Source organism: Cydia pomonella, chromosome 20, assembly GCF_033807575.1.
Source record: "Cydia pomonella isolate Wapato2018A chromosome 20, ilCydPomo1, whole genome shotgun sequence".
Lineage (NCBI taxonomy): Eukaryota > Metazoa > Arthropoda > Insecta > Lepidoptera > Tortricidae > Cydia > Cydia pomonella.
In genome coordinates, this window is record NC_084722.1 from 5,338,839 (window position 1) to 5,362,367 (window position 23,529).

Sequence of the window (23,529 nt, forward strand, 5' to 3'; positions counted from 1 at the left end):
ACAAAGTTCTAAGACTGGAACAATTTGGGGTTCACAGCTACGAATTTCGGTTTTAAAGTCACGCCAGACGCTAAGGCTAACGGCGCTTTTTTTTGTGCATGTTACCTTATCAAGATATTCCATATTGGATATAGAAGGAAAGTAAACTAATTCACTTCTCCCTCGCAAATTGGTAATTTTTAGCCCCCCAACCACGCTAAGTTTGCACTGCTGTGACAAGCAATTGAAATAGTGATTAAATTAAAAACAGTTTTTCACGAATTACATTTATTTTTACGATATTGAATAAGACGTAAAAACAGCTTTAGAAATTCCGTCACAAAATTAAATCGACCACGAGAAAAAGAAACCAACGGAATGTAAAAGCAAACATTTTGGATTACTATAACTCCTATGTTTTAACCCTTTGATTGTCACTGCCACATGTGATGGATCGTACGAGGCACGGTCGCCATCAGATATATCGGAGCGGCCGAAGTGCTAAAAATATCTGAACACGCACTTTACCTCCTTGACCACCTTAAGCACCTTGGACGCCCCAATATATCTGATGCCGACTACTGTACAAACTCCAACAGCAATTAAAATAATTTTAAATTATTCGAGTTAGCTTCGGCACGAGACATTAAAAGAGTTCAAACATTCAAATCCAATTATGCATAAATGAATCTGTTGCAATATATCACGTCAACATATCCATCTATGTTAGGTTAGGTTAAAAATGCAATTCATTACAACAACTTGAATATACCGTGTACGGTAAAATACGATACAATTCACGTACTTCATAATTTTAAATTTGTATTCCAAATCGTATGAAACTACAAAATTCATTTAGCGAGGATACTAACTAAAATTTCGGTTTAAAAAAAACTGGAAATGCATGGTTAACACTAAACGTATATTAATAGACCCCATTACCGTGGTTGAATAATATTATAATAATCAATTTATTTTGGACCTCATTCATCCATAGACTTAACATAAGCAATCTAATAAGAAAAAAAATCTTTCCTAACTCAGAAGTTTTTGATTTATTCTCCATGGTAACGGGGCCTACACATTGCTTATTCTATCTCGAATTCAATCTGAAATTCAAATCCAAATATCACGACATTCATGCCTACAAGTAAAAGTTTTATTTTAACAACTTAAAACAATGATTAGATACTGTAACATGCAATAAACTATGATAATAAGCTAAGCATTAAGGAGAATAATTCAACTAAATTATCAGTTGTGAATTCTATTACAGGAGATGACGCCTAATGACATAGGGCAATTATAATTCATATCAATGTTGCCCTAGAAACCAATTCCAAACAGTTATTATTAGTTCTGTTATGTTTCGGTTGTGGACGCTTGAAAAGGGTTGCACTTTGCATTTGGAGCTGCCATGTACAGTCAAGGTATTATATATCGACACGGACATATGTATACACGGCCTTATTGCCCATACATTAAAGTAGTGTGTACATATTTTTGGCACTTTGTTCGAGTCGATATTTAATACCTTCAGTGCACCTTGTGTGGTGTTGCCTTTTAATATTTCGATAAAGTAATGGCACAAATTTGCTTGGTGTCTAACCCACCAAACAAGAATAGCTTTGGAGCCAAATCTAAATTTCTACACCTCCATTACTTAGAGCATGACATTGAAGCCACCGAGAAATGTGTACCTAACTAAACAGTATTTGGCTGGTATAGATTCCATTTGGATTAAAATAGAACTAATAACTTAGATTAATGAACGCATACTAGCAAGCACAAACTACATCAGCGGTGGCAGCAGGGTTCCTTTTTTATCACCTGTCACTGTCGCGCTTACATACTTGTTAGACTGTGACAGGCATACAAATGAATGATAAACAGCCGACTATCTTAGCCCTACTGGATACCTTTTGACCGCCACTGTCTTAAACAAGTGACATCACAGTATAAAATACACCTAAATGCATTGACAAGTTTAAATTCGCTATTTTATACAATTGTGGCGCCCAAAGGGTTTTCTGCACATTAACCAATTTCATATTATTTATCAGTTATTTGTGTGATTTCGAGGCATGACCATAGGAACACTTTATTGAGTCTTGTAATTCTTGGACCTATAATTAATTGTATTTTTTTTAGTTGAAATGAAATAAGACTAACGGCTTTCTTCGGTTTCACATGTTATCCCGAAATCACACATTAACTCATATATCAATTGATTTGTTTCATAATCTTGCATCTCATCTTGACCTAGCTCTAAATAGAACGAAGGCCATACAAAAAAAAATAAAAAATAAAGAGCAAGACAAAAATTGTCTTTCTTCTGACCCATCAATAAAAGAGGAAGAAACTTATCATTCGATATTTTACAAACTGGGGCAGTTTTGACGTTATTAATTATAAAACCATTACATGTTACAGTACACTAACAAATTAAAAACTAAACTAAGTTATTCAGATTTTTCACTTTCCACTGTAAGCTCTTTGAGCTTAAGTACAACACCCTCTGAATCCTTATCAAATTTGTCCGTGGTTTTCTCATCTGCCTTGTCGGAACTTTTTGGCTCTGGAGTGTCAGTATCCTCACTCCGAGTGATACTGCTTTCATCATCAGACGATGGATCCTGGGTGTAAAGGCTGCATTTGGTCCGGACTATTTCTTGCGCTTCGGCAAATTTCGCCTTCCACAGTTCAGCATCTGTAATTAGAAAGTATTTGATTAGATAAGATTCGTGCGCGTTGGTAGTCGAGTATTTATGAAGCTATGATTATGGAACCATTACGTGTTGTGATTATTGGTTTTTCGTATGTTCTAATGAGATACCAGAATAAATACATGAAATGACTTCTACTATTATTATTGATTATTTAATAACTGTTTAATAAATCTAAAGAGTGTATTAGTCTAAACTTAATTTTTTAAAGTAGAGGAATTGCACGGTGGATTGATAACACACAACTCGAAATAACTTTTGTCGATTTTATTATATAATTATTAAATTATATTTTATGTTTGTAAACACGTCTTTTATTTTGACAACTGACACCAGTTCTAAATTTGAATATTATAGGCTAGGTATTTTGCTACGCAATCACCATAAAGGTTGCACCTTAACATAATTCTCCATTTTTTAAATTTTAAATTCTTATCTTGATCTTTACGAACACTGTATGTGTGTGTATAACAATGTCGCGCTCGCAAACCGAAACAGCATCCGGATCCATATCCAATGTCAAGACTACTTGAGTCTTGTTGCATCTCACCAGTTGTTAAAATTATGGCATCAGTCCTGTGGGCCTATTTCGCCAGTATCAAGGTTTTAGACATGATAAAAAAAAAATTGTACAGTTAGTACAAGACAGTGTACGGTGATTTTATCATCTCTTGTAAAGCGATAGCTGGACTAAGTAGCACATAGACTACCGGCCGTTGACTCCAAAATGGTGGTTAAACGCGTGCCGGGAACCCGCTCGGTGGGCGCTCGGTTCGTAGTAGGTTTCCTCTACAAAGCGGGAAAACGCTAGAATCGGCTACGCGTGTAGCGCTACGAAAACGTTGGCAGTGAATGCGTTAATCATGAGGTGTGACTATCAAAATGGCGTTCGAACCGGAAGTCATTTCATGGTGTTATCGGCAAAGTCAGCAAGCACCAACCAGTTGAAAGGCTCATATTTGCTGTTGGTGCTTGCGGCTTTCCGAAGCGCACATTCATGCAAATGTCGGGTGATGAAGTGGTTAGCATACACTTTGAGTGTCTTCCGTGTTGTGGTTTAACAAAATACTTACTTTGAGGATTTCCAAACTTGATAGCCAGCAGCTCCTGTTTCATGGTCTCATCGGCAAAGTCAGCAAACACGGACCAGTTGAAGGCCTTATCAGAGCCACAGTGCACATTCATACGGATGTCGGGAGTGATGAAGTGGTTAGCGCACACTTTGTGCGTCTTGTCGCGACGCATCACCACACGCACCGTGTTGTTGGCCTTATGCCGAAGAAGCTTGATGTCACCTGTGCCACGCTCCTGGAGATGAGAGATAAATACTCAAGTTGATAGTACATAGTATCTCTTCAAATACTTTAGTAATTTCCTGGTCTCTTCTAATGCACGACTACTAACAATTAGAAATATTTCCAGTTAGTCATTTCTGTGTTCAATACACTGTGTTTTTCTTAGGTGTTTAAAAACTCTGTTTTAGTTTTAGAGTTTTTAAACACCGGGTATGGCTAAGTACATTTAAGGAAACTGAATCTTTTCAATTTTTTTTTTATTTACTTTCATAATTTTTTTCTTAAAATGCTGCAAATAGCGTTGTTGTAGCATGGGCATGCTATTTAATTTTACCAAACAATTGAAAACTTTGACATATCAATACCATTTCGGACATTGATCGTCCAATATAGTACTTGCAACTTAGTAGCAAATCATTAGCAAATGCATAAACTCATACTAAACACTGATCAACAGAGCCCGTACTTTTCATGCCGTTGACGCAAAAATGACGTAATTTAACAGGGAGTTACTACAAATTTAGATAACTTATTGATGGGTATCATAATAAATACTTGGTTCGTGAATAAAAGCTTGTTACGCTGTTAAAAACCAAAAATATGTGTTATTTCATAAATTAATAATCTACTATTTATTTGTGTGACAATAAAATGAAAGTCAGTTAGACGTTTCTATACTGATTGTCAAGTATATGTATTAGTTACCTAAAGTGGTTGACAAATGATAATTTATTACGAAAATACTAATTGGAATCATACTCGTATGTTTAGTTACCTAAAGAGGTTGACAAATGATAATTTATTACGAAAATACTAATTGGAATCATACTCGTATGTAGCGTGACGTCATTTTTCTGTCAACAGCATGAAATTTACGGGCTCTGCTGATCAATATGTGAACAAGCCCTAAGGCAAGTGTACACATTCATATAATAAATAAATAAATATTATAGGACATTATTACACAAATTGACTAAGTCCCACAGTAAGCTCAATAAGGCTTGTGTTGAGGGTACTTAGACAATGATATATATAATATATAAATATTTATAAATACTTAAATACATAGACAACACCAATGACTCAGGAACAAATAACCATGCTCATCACACGAATAAATGCCCTTACCAGGATTTGAACCCGGGACCATCGGCTTCATAGGCAGGGTCACTACCAACAAGGCCAGACCGGTCATCTAAATATATATTTTTTTATTATCTCCGAAATGGAGTTAATAGGAGTCTTTGAGAAATTAACTTAAGCTCAGGAATGCACCCTTTAAATTAAAAAGTTTAAAAAAGCATGATTAATGCTATGGGTTTTTGGATCGCTTTTAAGAAGCAATGTATGATGTGATCATGAGTGAAATGAGAATGATAGGAAACTCTTATCAAGCAATAGGTAATAATGTTAGCTATAATTTGAAACTTAAAGAAAATATCCTTTACAATATCTTCATAAATAATTGTTTTAAAAACATGGTATAAATCAAAAGTACATAATCTCTAGATGCCAGGTACACAGATATAGACTAGTAGAGATAATATTGATTTTTAGGGGGTGGGGGGTTAAGGTGCTACATAGGGGGGAGGTACGATAGATTGCACAACATTAATACATCCCCTAAATTGAGAAAAAATAATACATTAGAAATAATAATGACCCAAGATTTTTTAATGTTACATAGTATAAACTTGACATTGAAAAACATGTTCTTATATGAGATAACCTTAAAAAATCATGCTTGCTGATATATATTAATCCAGACTTATTAATCCAGACAGAGTCTAGTAATTAAAGATTTGACAAAAATGCGATTTAACAAGCAATTATTCAAACAATATTGTAAGATAGTAGCTCCCTTTCAACAAGAAAAATATTAAATGAAAAAGTGGTGTTAAAAATCTAGGCACCCAATAAAAAAATATGGACCTCAAGCCGCCTGAATAGCAGCTGTAATACAACGTAAGTATCTATAAAATATAAAACAATAATAAAATTGTTCTTAAAGAACGGATAATACAATGACCACTTTGTGTCACAGCTGTGGAGACAAAGGAACTGACCTTCCACTCATGATCAGCCGTGTCATATCTGTAGAGCCGCGCGCGGATCTTGACCAGCTCCTCCTCCTCCTCCTCGTTCGTCTGCACGTCCACCAGCGGCAGAGAAACTATGGGGTCGTAATGGGGGTCGTGTTCTGGGGTTTCCACTTCGCCTCCCTCGCTCTCACTGTTACGTCTAACGCTTTCTTCAGTCTAAAATAAAACAAACACATATATGTAACAAAATTAAATAATAAAAGGCTAAAACCAAACTAAAGCTAGGAATTATTGAAAAAGAAAACTCATCCGTTTAATTTTTCCGTTTACAAATTTGAATGATACTGATAAACTTACCGGTGAAGACATTTTTAACCAGAAATTTAAACCGAGAGACAGTAATGTCGTATAGTATAAAGTTTACGGATATCCAATGTAAACACTGTTTTACGAGTTTTGAGAGAAACTGGATGTAATACAATGAAAATATAACAAAAAATTCGCAAATTGCGTTGCGTGAGTTCTACGGTAAGTCACTTTAGAGATCGTTCAGAAAATCCGTGTAAACAAAAGAATACTTTTGTCGGTTGGCAACAATAATCAGTATCAATTAATGAACGAAATAAGCAGTTTCACACTTTCGGACCAATGCGGACAATGTCTGTAAAGGCGAAATACCTTGCATTCGTGTTAATGCACTGTAAAAAAACAACTGAAAAGGATTTGTAAAATACGGACTAAAATGAACCTTGTTGGCCTACGTTACCGTTAAAAATGCTGTAAACTAAATTCATGTAAATTGTTTGACGTTTTTTATCAATCCCTCTGCATACTACACAAGGATTTCATTGATAAATTTTGTTTGTTTGTTATCACGGTTATTGTTTAGTGATAGTTTTCCTTGAATACGGTTTTAAAAGTAAGTCTAGTTGAACTCCGTTTACTAAAAACCTGAACAGGCATTTATTATGTGGTTTGGTTAAGATATGTGAAACAATTAGTAAATTGCGGATGCATGTATTTAGCGACCTATTTCCGCGTCCCGTTTATTTTAGGAGTTGTTCCTGTTTTACCGGAATAGATATTTAAGAAAGTGGGTTTCTAGCTTCGCCGTCTAGTGTGGACACCGCGGCCCCTCTATAATAAGTGGTACATCATTTAATTAGAGAGTGAAGTGAAATAAAAATTGTGTTTGTTGAAGGAAAGGCCGCCTGAATGCAGAGCAGGGAGAAGATGATCACAGAGCAGCTGCGGAATCCGAATGAGCTGGACATCAGCCTTCGGATGGAGTTTGGTCCATTTGAAACTGTGCACAAATGGAAGAAGTTGTCCGAGTGCTATGAATTTGTTGGAGCCAAGTAAGATTATATCAAAAGTTACATTTTATAGTAAAGCTACAATAAACTACAAATATGTTCAATTAATACATTTTTAGAAATATTTTATTCAATGATAAAATATATACCATATGGTTGGAAGTGGGTGCTCCTTCTGCACTCACCTATTTAAAAGGATTTAAAAAAATCATTATATAAAGATCCTTTCCCTAAAGTAAATGCTTAAAGACCTACACATAGAGTCATTGTGCTAGTTTTTGTCCACTTGACAAAATTTGGACATAAACCTACCACCTTACCACACAAATTTAAAATATATTATTTGCTACTAGGGCTTCCAATACCGGGATCCCAGTATTTTCGAAAACAGGGGAAATGTGCAGTATTAACCCTTTATATCCATTAGAATGGTCACATTCGGCTGTATCAAGAAGCTTAGATACTACACGTCACACACATCTAGCCCTCATTTTATTATTGAACCAAAATCGTTGCCTATGCATCAGATAAATATCTGGTGGCTGGTGGTGGATGAATGCTGATGTTATGTGAGTAATGAATTTGATGATTTGATGATAGTGACATTAATATAATTAACATTGAAATGAAAATGGCAAGGAACTGTAGTATGACAAACTAATTTTGGTGGAAATTTGAAGAAAATTTGGCTGCTTGGTCAAGTTGAACTAAAGATGTGACTGGTGAAGTGAACAAGTTAAATTAAAATTATTGCCAACCTTCTGTGTGAAATAAAATAATTGCAGATGGCAACATTTATTGTTTAAGGGCAGTCCAGACAGGATGATGAATTTGACCAAATTGATCAGAAAAGAAATTAGCGTCAATCTCAGCCAGCATACACACATACACAATTTAATCACCAATTTTAGATTTATGGTTAATTCGAGGGCTCATAGTTAAAAAAAAGTCCCTAAATGCGCATACTAACGTCGGAAATTGGTATTCTTGCGTTCGCGCCTCCATTTGATCGATCATAATCATACAATCGAATAAAGTGGAATCGGGGAGCCAATTGTAATGATGACAGATGTACGCTATTCATCTACTAGGAAATTCCAGCCATATATTGTATTTGAAATTTGATTGTTGCCTAAATAAACATTTTTGATATAATTAGATTGGCGAAAAATTGTTCTTGTCTGGATGGGCCTTTATCTTTTTTAGCTTTTACTTAGGATAAATCTGGTTTTACAGTGAGCCTTATTTCCCCTTTTTAATAAAACTGTATTTTTTTAAGCAATTTGCATTCAATACCGGGAGCGCGCTATTGATGAAGCCAGTTTCGGTATTAATACCAGACATCTCACAATACCAGTTGTGAGATGTCTGGTATATGGCAGCCCTATTTCCATTGTGTAAACGAAAACTAGAGCCTGGACGGAAACTAGCATAATTATTATTATTATTTGTATGTCTCTTACAAATTCTCGGGACCATGGGGTCCCGGGCATTTTGAAGGCGTGCGTGGGGCCGAAGCCAACACGTAGAGACCCCTTGTAATAAGACAATTTACTCTAAAAGTAATGTGACACCAACCGACGATTATCCCTGTTCACACTATAGCAGTGCACCCAAGGACAACCCCCGGTTAGTGTAGGACTATTGTAAGAAAAAGGTACAAAAAGAAACCGGGCTATTGGGTTGAGTTGCTAGTGGACTGGTAACCGAGGCTATGGAGGTGACTATGGCACCTGCCCTGATCATATGTTAAAAAAACACGAAAAAATGGACAGGTGGTGACTCGCCAACTCACAATATGGGTCCCCGAAAACGGCCGCTCGCACAGAGCGACAAGGGGACAACATTGCGTGAGCGGCTCAGGGTGTGGAGAGGTGTGCGCCGCTTTCTACCCAGTGGCTGTCAGCAGCCACTGTGCCAACTCGCGTCTTATGCATATTTCACTTCCACCCTGCGAGCATATAGCTCTGACACCCCACTCTGGACGGCCGGTAAAGGCAAGCCAGAGGTGAGAGTCCTGCGGCCCCTGCTCAGTGTTCACTCCAGCCGGCCAATCAAGGCAAGCCGGAGAGAGGGGCCTGTCCGACTCTCGGGGGCATGGGACCCAAGGGACGTCACTTCCCATTCAGCTCGCCACAAGCTGCCCTGGGGGTTTATTATTATTATTATTATAATCTTTAATTCAGACCAAGGATCCATATTTTGTTAGTAATGTACATAAAAACATAAAAAAAAAAAAAACATAGAAACTAGTGTTAGTGTATAACATAGAAATAAAAATAAAAATAATGTTATGTAAGGGCATGGAGCCCAATCCACCTCTTCAACACTGGCGAGTCCCAGCGATCAATAACAGCGCACAGGAGCGTGTTGCGGCTGTCGCGTGTGCGCCGCATCATGGAGGCGCAGCGCGCGCGCATAATGGCGGCGAAACCCGCCGTGCGCGACTCCGCGAACATCGCAGAAGCACTGCAGTAGCGCGGCAGCCGCAACAACGCTCTGTACGCGTTGTTGTATTGTACTCGCAGGTCGCTGTATGCCTTCTGCGTATAGTTAACCCATAGGCTGCATGTATAGAATGACTGGCAGTAAGCTTTAAATAGTGTCATTTTTACTTGCTCAGTACATTTTGCAAACCTACGGGCCAGCATGTTGCATCGGACAGACAGCGCCCTGCGCTCCCGCTCTATATCAGCATTGTCTTTTTGGTCCGCGGTGACCCAATGACCCAGATACTTGAACTTGTCTACCCTATGTAGTTTTACACCAGTAAGTACAAACTCAGGAGCATCAGTATAACGAATTTTATCTGGTTTGAACATCATAAACTCACTCTTCTGAGCATTGTATCTGAGTCCGTTGGCCACCGCATAGGACTCACAAATATTGAGCAGTTTCTTCAGTGCGCCACTCGAGGGGCTCAGCAGCACCATGTCGTCCGCATAACTAATATTATTTACACAGACTCCATTTATATGACAGCCGATACCGGTACTGCTGAGCTCCTCGATCAGCGCGTTGACGTAAAGGTTGAAGAGCGTGGGAGAGGTTAGCCCCCCCTGCCTCACCCCGCACTCCAACCTGTACTCATCGGAGAAAGAGCGTGCCCATCTTACACAGTTGCTCTGATTATAATACCAATGCATAAACAAGGATGTTATTTCTCCAGGTACACTAGTTTCCGTCATTAATTTCCTCCATAGTACGTCGTAGGCAACAAGGTCGAAGGCTTTTGACAAATCAAGGAAAATGGCGAATACTGGTGTCTTTCTACTAGTATAGTACTTCACAGTCTCCTTGAGACACAGGACAGCACTTTCGCAAGAAAGATTTGGCCTGAAGCCAAACTGCGCGTCGTGGAGTTTAATGTGCTTATCCAAATGCTTACCAAGAAGACTATCAAGCACCTTAGCAACGACAGTGGCTAGAGAAATTGGTCTATAGTTATTAACATCAGAATGGTCACCAGTTTTATTTTTAATTATAGGAACCACTGTAGTACGCATCAACTTTTCCGGTAAATATGAGTGGCTCAGACACAAAGTAAAAAACGTTGACAACACCCTGTGCAGATGAGGTCCAGCGTGCTGCAGGTGCTCAATGCTGAGGCTGTCATGGCCCGGCGACTTGCCTCGCACCATTCCCTTTATGACCACGCTCACTTCCTTCGCCCTACAACATAATGACCCTACAACACAATATACAATCCCAATGTAATTATAAAAATAATGTTTGAGATGAAAGTCAACACTAGTTTTAAAACGAATACGGGACGGGAATAGGCAGTCTGCCTGTGACCACGAGCGTAACGTCACGTTCGAAACGTCAGGCCATATAATAAACGTAAGTTTACGCGATTAAGTCCCGTATTCGTTATAAAACTATGAACGAAAATCGTGTTGGTTTAAATCAATATAAAGTCAACACTCTGACTTAGTTTAATTTTGTATGGAAATATTCTTTAATAACAAAATTTAAATACACGACAGACTAGTTTTGTGATGAGAAAAAAAAGGATTTCATTTTATATCAAGAAAGGAAAAAACAAGTTTTAGCTGTCACATTTTAACGAATATATCATTTTAACAACAACTTAGTTGAATCAAGCCTAACTTTAAGGAACTTCATAACTATTCTGCCAAATATAATTGAATTTTTGAGATTTACCGCAAACAATGTATATGACATCCATTTTTATTTGTATATCACCTACAGACGGAGCAAGCACACGGCGGTGGCCTACAAAGACGCGATATACGTGTTCGGCGGCGACAATGGCAAGTTCATGCTCAATGACCTGGTCAGGTTCGACATCTGGGAGATGTCCTGGACCAAAGTAGGCTTCCAGGGCACCCCTCCGGCTCCAAGATATCACCACTCTGCTGTTGTAAGTACAGATATACAAATTGCTGATAGTTTCTAAAAAACGGAACAAGTGCGGGTCGGACTCGCGTTCCAAGGGTTCCATACATCGCGTAATTATTAGTGTTTTTTTAGAAATAAAACATTAGTGAAACATCTTGATAACCTGAACGGGTCACATCAAAACGTTTTATCAAAACATTACTTGGAATTGAATGTACCGCCGACAGAGATGGCGCTGATTTTGCGCTAGAAACCACGCATTCGTATTCGGAGCTAAAATAAGCCTTATGCGCAGTGTTTACTTTGTGATCGCATCAGTCCATGGATGGACGTATTTAGAAGAAAATTGTGTCATTTGATAGCTTACTTAATTACTACAACAATAAAATACGTGGGATTGTAACAAGCTGTAAAAAAATAATTGGGATTTTTCACGAGGCCGGGCGTTTGCCGCGCGAGGAAATTTCCTCGCGAGGCTACTCAAAAACTAGTTCAATTGTAACAGATATCTTGTTGAAGTTTCAGTTATTATACTTAATTGTATACTTGATCGCATATGATAAAGTAGATCGAAATTAAGTGTCGTTTTCATTAACTCTTTTCCAGGCATAGTACGATTTATCGACCACATACGCACCAATAGAATTTCAACCCTAGCAATCCGATTTAAGGTTCAAATTAGATTGGACTTTCTGGAAATGTTACTTGTTTTCAAATGAATCATCAAAGCTGGATTAGAATATAATATATGTATTTGGATTTTTTTGGAAAAGGTTTAAAAGGTAACCCTTTGAACGCCGCATCTATCGTGCACGGTGCATCATCGTGAAATTCGTGAACCTAGTCGGAATGCCGTGGGTTGATATTCAACGATTGTACGCAGGTGCACCGCTCGTCCATGTTCGTGTTCGGCGGCTACACGGGCGACATCCTCGCCAACTCGAACCTCACCAACAAGAACGACCTCTTCGAGTTCAAGTTTTCTAGCGCGCAGTGGGTGCAATGGAAGTTCCAGGGACAGTAAGTACATCACCTACTTCAGGGGCACACCGTGGCATGAGAGCCGTCGCATGACGGTTTGTACGCGTTCGTGTTCGGCGGTTACACGGGCGACATGCTGGCCAACTCGAACCTCACCAACAGGAACGACCTCTTCGAGTTCAAGTTCTCGAGCACGTAGTGGGTGCAGTGAAAGTTCCAGGGACAGTAAGTACATCACCTACTTCAGGGGCACACCGTGGCATGAGAGCCGTCGCATGACGGTTTGTACGCGTTCGTGTTCGGCGGTTACACGGGCGACATGCTAGCCAACTCGAACCTCACCAACAGGAACGACCTTTTCGAGTTCAAGTTCTCGAGCGCGTAGTGGGTGCAGTGGAAGTTCCAGGGACAGTAAGTACATCACCTACTTCAGGGGCACACCGTGGCATGAGAGCCGTCGCATGACGGTTTGTACGCGTTCGTGTTCGGCGGTTACACGGGTGACATGCTGGACAACTGAAACCTCACCAACAGGAACGACCTCTTTGAGTTCAAGTTCTCAATCGCGCAGTGGGTGCAGTGGAAGTTCCAGGGACAGTAAGTACATCACCTACTTCAGGGGCACACCGTGGCATGAGAGCCGTCGCATAACGGTTTGTACGCGTTCGTGTTTGGCGGTTACACGGGCGACATGCTGGACAACTGAAACCTCACCAACAAGATTGACCTATTTGAGTTCAAGTTCTCCAGCGCGCAGTGGATGCAGTGGAAGTTCCAGGGACAGTAAGTATTTAGTTTTTTTTTTTAATTCCTGCCCATGTCGCCTTAGTTACAAAATAAATCTTTAAAAAGTAGATAAGTGCTGTTGTTGGTTATTCGTTATAATTATTTACGTATTTATTATCGCATGGGGGGGGGGGGGGACATTCATTGCATATGCAAAGAGACGCAAGCAAGTATAATAGGTTAGTACTGATTTCTATTTCCTAATTCTTTACATTTGTTATTTTATTATTGGGCTTCTGTGCGCAAAAGCTGTGCTGTGTATTTTACATTTGGGCCTTTTAACAATAAACAATAAAAAAACTATTCATGTTTAATGGTTACTTCATGCATATTAACGATATCAAACATGAGATTGTATTTCACAGGGAGCCAGTGCCGCGATCAGCTCATGGCGCAGCAGTTTATGACGACAAGCTTTGGATCTTCGCCGGCTACGACGGTAATGCGCGGCTCAACGACATGTGGACCATCAACTTAGTGGTGCGTACATTCTGACATTTTTAAGACCAGTCTGTTAAACTAATTAGTCAATAGAAAAGCCTTTAGCCTAGACCTTGTCAACTAAGTAGATTGCACCATTTCCAAGGACTTTTTTAATGAAAATATCGATACAAACAAAGTCCCAAAAATATATAGACACGATCTTATTGCCCATATATTAAGGTGTAAAATATATTTTTGGCACTTTATCGTCCATATCTATATTTTCGTACGTATCATATAAAATTATTATTATTTAGTTTGAGCCTTAACGGCTGTCAATAGAGTTACATTTTATAAATGCCATAAATGGCTTCGTATGAACTAGAGGCTTAAATTAAATCTTGTTCCAGGGTGACAATCACCAATGGGAGCGCGTGGAACAGAAAGGGCAATGCCCGCCCACGTGCTGCAACTTCCCCGTGGCGGTGGCGCGGGGCAAGATGTTCGTGTTCAGCGGCCAGAGCGGCGCCAAGATCACCAACGCGCTCTTCCAGTTCGACTTCGAGACGCACACGTGGGTTTATAACTTATTATATTGAACTACTAGGTTCACTAGCCTCGCCTGCGATTTTGTCTGCGTAGAAGTTGTCTCGCCACGCCTCGTACTTCAACTATCAAGTTTTACGGGTTGCACACCTCAAATAACAACAGCTAATTATAAACATAAGTACACACTTACTGTACTTTCTGGCGAATAAAAAGAGAGTAATTTTGTTAAATCAAACTTGCACAAATGCAGGCCGCTTACTATCAGTGTTTCTCAACTGCCGTTCAAAAAGGCAGGAGCGCAGAGACCTGAATCCTCAAGGCCGTTGGCTATTGACAGCCATTTTATTTGTAAACTTCAATACATATTTATTTTGCTTGCAGTTGGAGCCGCGTGTGCACGGAGCACCTGCTCCGCTGCGCGGGCCCCGCGCCGGCGCGCCGCTACGGACACGTCATGGTGTCGCACGGACGGCACCTTTACGTGTTCGGAGGGGCTGCTGACAGCACTCTGCCCAGTGACTTGCACAGCTTCGACCTTGACACGCAGATGTGGTATGTATTACTTGTGTCGTGTCCGCTACGGACACGTCATGGTGTCCCACGGACGGCACCTTTACGTGTTCGGAGGGGCTGCTGACAGCACTCTGCCCAGTGACTTGCACAGCTTCGACCTTGACACGCAGATGTGGTATGTATTACTTGTGTCGTGTCCGCTACGGACACGTCATGGTGTCCCACGGACGGCACCTTTACGTGTTCGGAGGGGCTGCTGACAGCACTCTGCCCAGTGACTTGCACAGCTTCGACCTTGACACGCAGATGTGGTATGTATTACTTGTGTCGTGTCCGCTACGGACACGTCATGGTGTCCCACGGACGGCACCTTTACGTGTTCGGAGGGGCTGCTGACAGCACTCTGCCCAGTGACTTGCACAGCTTCGACCTTGACACGCAGATGTGGTATGTATTACTTGTGTCGTGTCCGCTACGGACACGTCATGGTGTCCCACGGACGGCACCTTTACGTGTTCGGAGGGGCTGCTGACAGCACTCTGCCCAGTGACTTGCACAGCTTCGACCTTGACACGCAGATGTGGTATGTATTACTTGTGTCGTGTCCGCTACGGACACGTCATGGTGTCCCACGGACGGCACCTTTACGTGTTCGGAGGGGCTGCTGACAGCACTCTGCCCAGTGACTTGCACAGCTTCGACCTTGACACGCAGATGTGGTATGTATTACTTGTGTCGTGTCCGCTACGGACACGTCATGGTGTCCCACGGACGGCACCTTTACGTGTTCGGAGGGGCTGCTGACAGCACTCTGCCCAGTGACTTGCACAGCTTCGACCTTGACACGCAGATGTGGTATGTATTACTTGTGTCGTGTCCGCTACGGACACGTCATGGTGTCCCACGGACGGTACCTTTACGTGTTCGGAGGGGCTGCTGACAGCACTCTGCCGAGTGACTTGCACAGCTTCGACCTTGACACGCAGATGTGGTATGTATTACTTGTGTCGTGTCCGCTACGGACACGTCATGTTGTCCCACGGACGGCACCTTTACGTGTTCGGAGGGGCTGCTGACAGCACTCTGCCGAGTGACTTGCACAGCTTCGACCTTGACACGCAGATGTGGTATGTATTACTTGTGTCGTGTCCGCTACGGACACGTCGTGGTGTCGCACGGACGGCACCTCTACGTGTTCGGAGGGGCTGCTGACAGCACTCTGCCCAGTGACTTGCACAGCTTCGACCTTGACACGCAGATGTGGTATGTATTACTTGTGTCGTGTCCGCTACGGACACGTCATGGTGTCCCACGGACGGCACCTTTACGTGTTCGGAGGGGCTGCTGACAGCACTCTGCCCAGTGACTTGCACAGCTTCGACCTTGACACGCAGATGTGGTATGTATTACTTGTGTCGTGTCCGCTACGGACACGTCATGGTGTCCCACGGACGGCACCTTTACGTGTTCGGAGGGGCTGCTGACAGCACTCTGCCCAGTGACTTGCACAGCTTCGACCTTGACACGCAGATGTGGTATGTATTACTTGTGTCGTGTCCGCTACGGACACGTCATGTTGTCCCACGGACGGTACCTTTACGTGTTCGGAGGGGCTGCTGACAGCACTCTGCCGAGTGACTTGCACAGCTTCGACCTTGACACGCAGATGTGGTATGTATTACTTGTGTCGTGTCCGCTACGGACACGTCGTGGTGTCGCACGGACGGCACCTCTACGTGTTCGGAGGGGCTGCTGACAGCACTCTGCCCAGTGACTTGCACAGCTTCGACCTTGACACGCAAATGTGGTATGTATTACTTGTGTCGTGTCCGCTACGGACACGTCATGGTGTCCCACGGACGGCACCTTTACGTGTTCGGAGGGGCTGCTGACAGCACTCTGCCCAGTGACTTGCACAGCTTCGACCTTGACACGCAGATGTGGTATGTATTACTTGTGTCGTGTCCGCTACGGACACGTCATGGTGTCCCACGGACGGCACCTTTACGTGTTCGGAGGGGCTGCTGACAGCACTCTGCCCAGTGACTTGCTCAGCTTCGACCTTGACACGCAGATGTGGTATGTATTACTTGTGTCGTGTCCGCTACGGACACGTCATGGTGTCCCACGGACGGCACCTTTACGTGTTTGGAGGGGCTGCTGACAGCACTCTGCCCAGTGACTTGCACAGCTTCGACCTTGACACGCAGATGTGGTATGTATTACTTGTGTCGTGTCCGCTACGGACACGTCATGGTGTCCCACGGACGGCACCTTTACGTGTTCGGAGGGGCTGCTGACAGCACTCTGCCCAGTGACTTGCACAGCTTCGACCTTGACACGCAGATGTGGTATGTATTACTTTACTTGTGTCGTGTCCGCTACGGACACGTCATGGTGTCGCACGGACGGCACCTTTACGTGTTCGGAGGGGCTGCTGACAGCACTCTGCCCAGTGACTTGCACAGCTTCGACCTTGACACGCAGATGTGGTATGTATTACTTGTGTCGTGTCCGCTACGGACACGTCATGGTGTCCCACGGACGGCACCTTTACGTGTTCGGAGGGGCTGCTGACAGCACTCTGCCCAGTGACTTGCACAGCTTCGACCTTGACACGCAGATGTGGTATGTATTACTTGTGTCGTGTCCGCTACGGACACGTCATGGTGTCCCACGGACGGCACCTTTACGTGTTCGGAGGGGCTGCTGACAGCACTCTGCCCAGTGACTTGCACAGCTTCGACCTTGACACGCAGATGTGGTATGTATTACTTGTGTCGTGTCCGCTACGGACACGTCATGGTGTCCCACGGACGGCACCTTTACGTGTTCGGAGGGGCTGCTGACAGCACTCTGCCCAGTGACTTGCACAGCTTCGACCTTGACACGCAGATGTGGTATGTATTACTTGTGTCGTGTCCGCTACGGACACGTCATGGTGTCCCACGGACGGTACCTTTACGTGTTCGGAGGGGCTGCTGACAGCACTCTGCCGAGTGACTTGCACAGCTTCGACCTTGACACGCAGATGTGGTATGTATTACTTGTGTCGTGTCCGCTACGGACACGTCGTGGTGTCGCACGGACGGCACCTCTACGTGTTCGGAGGGGCTGCTGACAGCACTCTGCCCAGTGACTTGCACAGCTTCGACCTTGACACGCAAATGTGGTATGTATTACTTGTGTCGTGTCCGCTACGGACACGTCATGGTGTCCCACGGACGGCACCTTTACGTGTTCGGAGGGGCTGCTGACAGCACTCTGCCCAGTGACTTGCACAGCTTCGACCTTGACACGCAGATGTGGTATGTATTACTTGTGTCGTGTCCGCTACGGACACGTCATGGTGTCCCACGGACGGCACCTCTACGTGTTCGGAGGGGCTGCTGACAGCACTCTGCCCAGTGACTTGCACAGCTTCGACCTTGACACGCAGATGTGGTATGTATTACTTGTGTCGTGTCCGCTACGGACACGTCATGGAGTCCCACGGACGGCACCTTTACGTGTTCGGAGGGGCTGCTGACAGCACTCTGCCCAGTGACTTGCACAGCTTCGACCTTGACACGCAGATGTGGTATGTATTACTTGTGTCGTGTCCGCTACGGACACGTCATGATGTCCCACGGACGGCACCTTTACGTGTTCGGAGGGGCTGCTGACAGCACTCTGCCCAGTGACTTGCACAGCTTCGACCTTGACACGCAGATGTGGTATGTATTACTTGTGTCGTGTCCGCTACGGACACGTCATGGTGTCGCACGGACGGCACCTCTACGTGTTCGGAGGGGCTGCTGACAGCACTCTGCCCAGTGACTTGCACAGCTTCGACCTTGACACGCAGATGTGGTATGTATTACTTGTGTCGTGTCCGCTACGGACACGTCATGATGTCCCACGGACGGCACCTTTACGTGTTCGGAGGGGCTGCTGACAGCACTCTGCCCAGTGACTTGCACAGCTTCGACCTTGACACGCAGATGTGGTATGTATTACTTGTGTCGTGTCCGCTACGGACACGTCATGGTGTCGCACGGACGGCACCTCTACGTGTTCGGAGGAGCTGCTGACAGCACTCTGCCCAGTGACTTGCACAGCTTCGACCTTGACACGCAGATGTGGTATGTATTACTTGTGTCGTGTCCGCTACGGACACGTCATGGTGTCGCACGGACGGCACCTCTACGTGTTCGGAGGGGCTGCTGACAGCACTCTGCCCAGTGACTTGCACAGCTTCGACCTTGACACACAGATGTGGTATAAATTACTCGTGTCGTGTCCGTAGGACACGTCATGATGTCCTACGGACGTACCTGCTCGGGAGCGCAGTCGATAGCACTCCACCCACGGACTTGACTCGTAGATGTGGTGCATAATGCAAAACTTGTATCTACGGACAGTACGGACTCTACGGGCATGTGATGGTATCGCAAAACTCGTGTTTTCATGCTTCCCGTGTCACATCTATTTAACAATAATTGTGAGCAAGTGAAGCCCAAAGAAGAGAAGAGTAAAGGAGTTTATTTATTCCTTTCACGTATGACTCCGCCCCTTAGTTTGTTTGGTTGCCAAACCAAATTTTTCTGTATATTATTTTTATATTATTATTATAGTCAAATCGTCCTCTGAAATGACAAAAGCCAATTCGTCTTCCTTTAAAACACATATAAGTACCAGCTTTTTCCGTAAAAAATGGAATTTATAGCAAAAAAATAGGAACAATTTTATTTTAATGCGATGTCGTATCATATATAAACGGATTTCTGAAACAGGTCTGTGGTGCACCCGGCGCACGACTCCCAAGTCCCGGTCGGCCGCCTGTTCCACGCCGGCGCCGTGGTCGGCGACGCGCTCTACGTGTTCGGCGGCACCGTCGACAACAACGTGCGCAGCGGCGAGCTCTTCTGCTTCCAGGTCTGTAATATTGTGGTCGGTACACTCCCGAGTACCGGTGCGACTGTTCCACGCCGGCGCCGTGGTCGGCGACGCGCTCTACGTGTTCGGCGGCACCGTCGACAACAACGTGCGCAGCGGCGAGCTCTTCTGCTTCCAGGTCTGTAATATTGTGGTCGGTACACTCCCGAGTACCGGTGCGACTGTTCCACGCCGGCGCCGTGGTCGGCGACGCGCTCTACGTGTTCGGCGGCACCGTCGACAACAACGTGCGCAGCGGCGAGCTCTTCTGCTTCCAGGTCTGTAATATTGTGGTCGGTACACTCCCGAGTACCGGTGCGACTGTTCCACGCCGGCGCCGTGGTCGGCGACGCGCTCTACGTGTTCGGCGGCACCGTCGACAACAACGTGCGCAGCGGCGAGCTCTTCTGCTTCCAGGTCTGTAATATTGTGGTCGGTACACTCCCGAGTACCGGTGCGACTGTTCCACGCCGGCGCCGTGGTCGGCGACGCGCTCTACGTGTTCGGCGGCACCGTCGCGACAACAACGTGCGCAGCGGCGAGCTCTTCTGCTTCCAGGTCTAATATTGTGGCCGGTACACTCCCGAGTACCGGATGCGACTGTTTCATGCCGGCGCCGTGGTCGGCGACGCGCTCTACGTATTCGGCGGCACCGTCGACAACAACGTGCGCAGCGGCAAGCTCTTCTGTGCTACTTTACGTAGCTGTTTAGCGTTCTCAAAGCTGGGTTTTGCGAACTAGTGCTTTTTACTTTTCCAACTTTTTTAAATTACCATAACCGTAATCCAGACGACCACACCAAAAAGTTTGGATGTCCAAAAACATGACATATTGTTTTATTCCGCCATGACACGTTTATTAAGTCAAGAAAATATTATTACACGATATAAATTAAATGTTTATTTGTTATTCTATAAATTAAATATTATATAACACGATATTTCACTAAATAAAATATTTTTCGTAAATATGTGATGTAATTTATAAAATTTAAATCATAAAAAAATAAAATAATAATTTAGTTTATATGTAAAAAAATCCGCAACGCAGGCTTCGTCAGGTGGCTACAAATACACTAAACATTCACTCGTTTCACTAAAACTATTTTATTATTATTAGCTGAATGACACTATCACTGCCACGTGGGCTGTAATTAACAGAAAAAAATCAAATTTAAAAAGTAAAACGAGCGCCCGCTGTTTTCAGTATTTTTACCTAAAATTTAGTTGTATCAAAATAATTCAACTTAAATTGCAACTGTGAGAGTGTTTTTGGATGAAATCAATTGTTGTGAGTAATTTTTGCAATGTAAATCATTGCTGAACGTAGTGTATACTGCTGAATTAACAATCAAATTCAAGGAAAAATTCGTAACTGTAAGTGTAATGAATACTCACGTAACAAATATTTGTTTTATTGTGATTTTTTCGCAAATGTATTTAAAAACGTCGTTTAATGTACGTGTGCAAGCGTTATTTACTTGTCCCGTATCTTCTATTCGCCTACGGCTCATAAAATACATTTCGGGACTCGTGAATAATGACACACATTGCACACTTGCATTGAAATGTACTATTATGACATCCATCTCTGCATCTCCATCAAGCCTTTTAGGTAACTGACAAGTGTTCAAGTTACACTAGGTGCAACCGAAAATGACAAAGAAAAGTAATGATGATGATTCAGCCTATATTCGTCCCACTGCTGGGCACAGGTCTCTCATGCGCGAAAAAAAAGTAACGAGCCTTAAATTGGTTTTGTTTTAATAACAAAACTTTGGTCAGACACAGACATATTAATAAATATATTAAAAATCGGCCAAGAGCATGTCTTGCCATGCTCAGTGTAGGATTTCGTAGTTACTGTTCTGTCAGAACAGGCCAAACGAGGGCTATTCATTAATAAGTATAATTATATTACAAGCATCAGGGAGTACCTTCGCAGCGCTTTGTGCGTCTTTTTACTAAGAAGAGTATATTTTTGCAATAACTCAAAAACTAGACTATGTTTTTGTTTCACGATTTTTTTCATATTTTTTGTACCCATGGTTCAAAAGTTAGAGCAGGGGGGAGGGGCACATATTTGCTTTCTTTCGGAACGATCATTTCCTAAAATATTAACTTTATCAAAAAAATGGTTGTTGGAGGCCCGTATTGGTTTTAAAAGACCTATCCAACGATACCCCACACTATTGGGTCAAAGCAAAAAAAATAACAAGAAAATTTAAGTTTTATTTTACCGTTCTGTCGCCATGCATGATTTATGTATCCATGTCAAATTGCAGCTTTCTAGCACTAACGATCACGGAGCAAAGCCGAGGACAGACGGACATGGCGAAACTATAAGGGTTTCTAGATGACTACGAAATCCTAAAAACGGGTCACTCACGTATTTAATATATTTAATTTGTTTTGTTTTTGTAATATAAATAAATAAATAAAATCATTTATTTCAGACAAGACTGTTACACAGGGTCCATATGTTACAAAAAAATACTAAAACTGTGACCTAAGCCTATACTTATAAAATAAATGGCCTCTTTGGCCCCCACCCTCTTCGATTAGGTTGTACATTCAGAACAGTGAACCGGGCAAGGACGGCAGAGTCCAGCCTATCTGCTATCATCTTTAGGATACCTACATCCAGCTGCAAAAGTGCATACCCACTTTATGAAAGAATTATACGAACGATGACACTTCAATTGGTTGGACTTCAAGGCAACGTTAATGACAGCAGTTGTGTGGTTTTCACTATAAGTTGGTACATTAGACAAATGTAATAGACATAAAACTAACTGTATATCTTGTTTCAGCTGTCCGACTACCCGCGCTGCACGCTCCACGACGACTTCGGCCGCATCCTGAAGTCCCAGCAGTTCTGCGACGTGGTGGTCCTGGTGGGAGTTGATGAGAGCTGTGTGTTAGCCCACCAAGCCCTGCTAGCTGCACGGTCCACTTACCTACGTGCCAGGATACAGTAAGTTTTGCAAATTATAGAGGTCCGTTCGCAGAATAGATTCACTATACCTACATATTTTCACTGCCTAAAAAAATCGATGTTTGGCTTGGCACCTCATGAGTCATATTATCGCACCCTAGCCCGAACCCCTGAATGATATTGCATCGCCATCGTTGCCTGTGGCTACTGCCAGGGGGGAGAAACTGCAGCTTTCGGGCATTCTCGGCTATATTCGGCTCAGCATTGCTCCGAGCAATTATTAGGGTTGACGTCCCTTTGCATGCACAACCACAGATAACATAATGACTTGAATTTTGACAACCCTAAATAGCCGAAAGGGATAGTGGCACACATTAGAAAGGGACAGCTTGATTCGTCCCTGAATCGCTGTCAAACTTCGGTTATGTAGGAATTTTCTTTTCTGTACGAAAGTACATTACTTATTCTGTGCTACTACACACTTTGTAATTTCAGTGTCTTGAGCATGTAAAGGCAGCTGCCCCCTCCCTCCTAGAGAATAAAATTTGTAACTAAATGTATTCCCCTCCAATTGTAACCCATAATATGCTTTCTCTTAAAAAAGGAGACTTAAGGTGCGGCCAGACCGCAGCTTAAAAAACGGTCACGATACGGAATCGCAGTGACGCGTCGTATGCGTACCGTTTTTGACGCATGCTCC

General features: G+C 43.0%; 2 protein-coding genes across 2 annotated transcripts in view; one reads left to right on the plus strand and one right to left on the minus strand.

The window, feature by feature from the left end:
• Positions 1-250: 250 nt before the first annotated feature.
• On the minus strand, positions 251-6,600 carry LOC133529117 (ran-specific GTPase-activating protein-like). The gene is made up of 4 exons (XM_061866752.1): positions 6,400-6,600; positions 6,067-6,258; positions 3,779-4,013; positions 251-2,689 (listed from the first exon to the last, which is right to left on the minus strand). Exons 1-4 carry the CDS (start codon positions 6,409-6,411, stop codon positions 2,442-2,444), a joined length of 687 nt encoding a protein of 228 aa, XP_061722736.1. The 5' UTR covers positions 6,412-6,600; the 3' UTR covers positions 251-2,441.
• A 376-nt stretch (positions 6,601-6,976) lies between these two features.
• Positions 6,977-23,529, plus strand: part of LOC133529126 (leucine-zipper-like transcriptional regulator 1) — a 51,381-nt gene continuing 34,828 nt past the window's right edge. The window contains exons 1-8 of the mRNA XM_061866762.1: positions 6,977-7,400; positions 11,574-11,745; positions 12,607-12,743; positions 13,856-13,970; positions 14,324-14,487; positions 14,844-15,014; positions 19,751-19,892; positions 22,705-22,868. Coding sequence (XP_061722746.1) covers positions 7,258-7,400; positions 11,574-11,745; positions 12,607-12,743; positions 13,856-13,970; positions 14,324-14,487; positions 14,844-15,014; positions 19,751-19,892; positions 22,705-22,868 — 1,208 coding nt within the window. The 5' untranslated portion in view covers positions 6,977-7,257. The remainder of the gene's footprint in view (positions 7,401-11,573; positions 11,746-12,606; positions 12,744-13,855; positions 13,971-14,323; positions 14,488-14,843; positions 15,015-19,750; positions 19,893-22,704; positions 22,869-23,529) is intronic.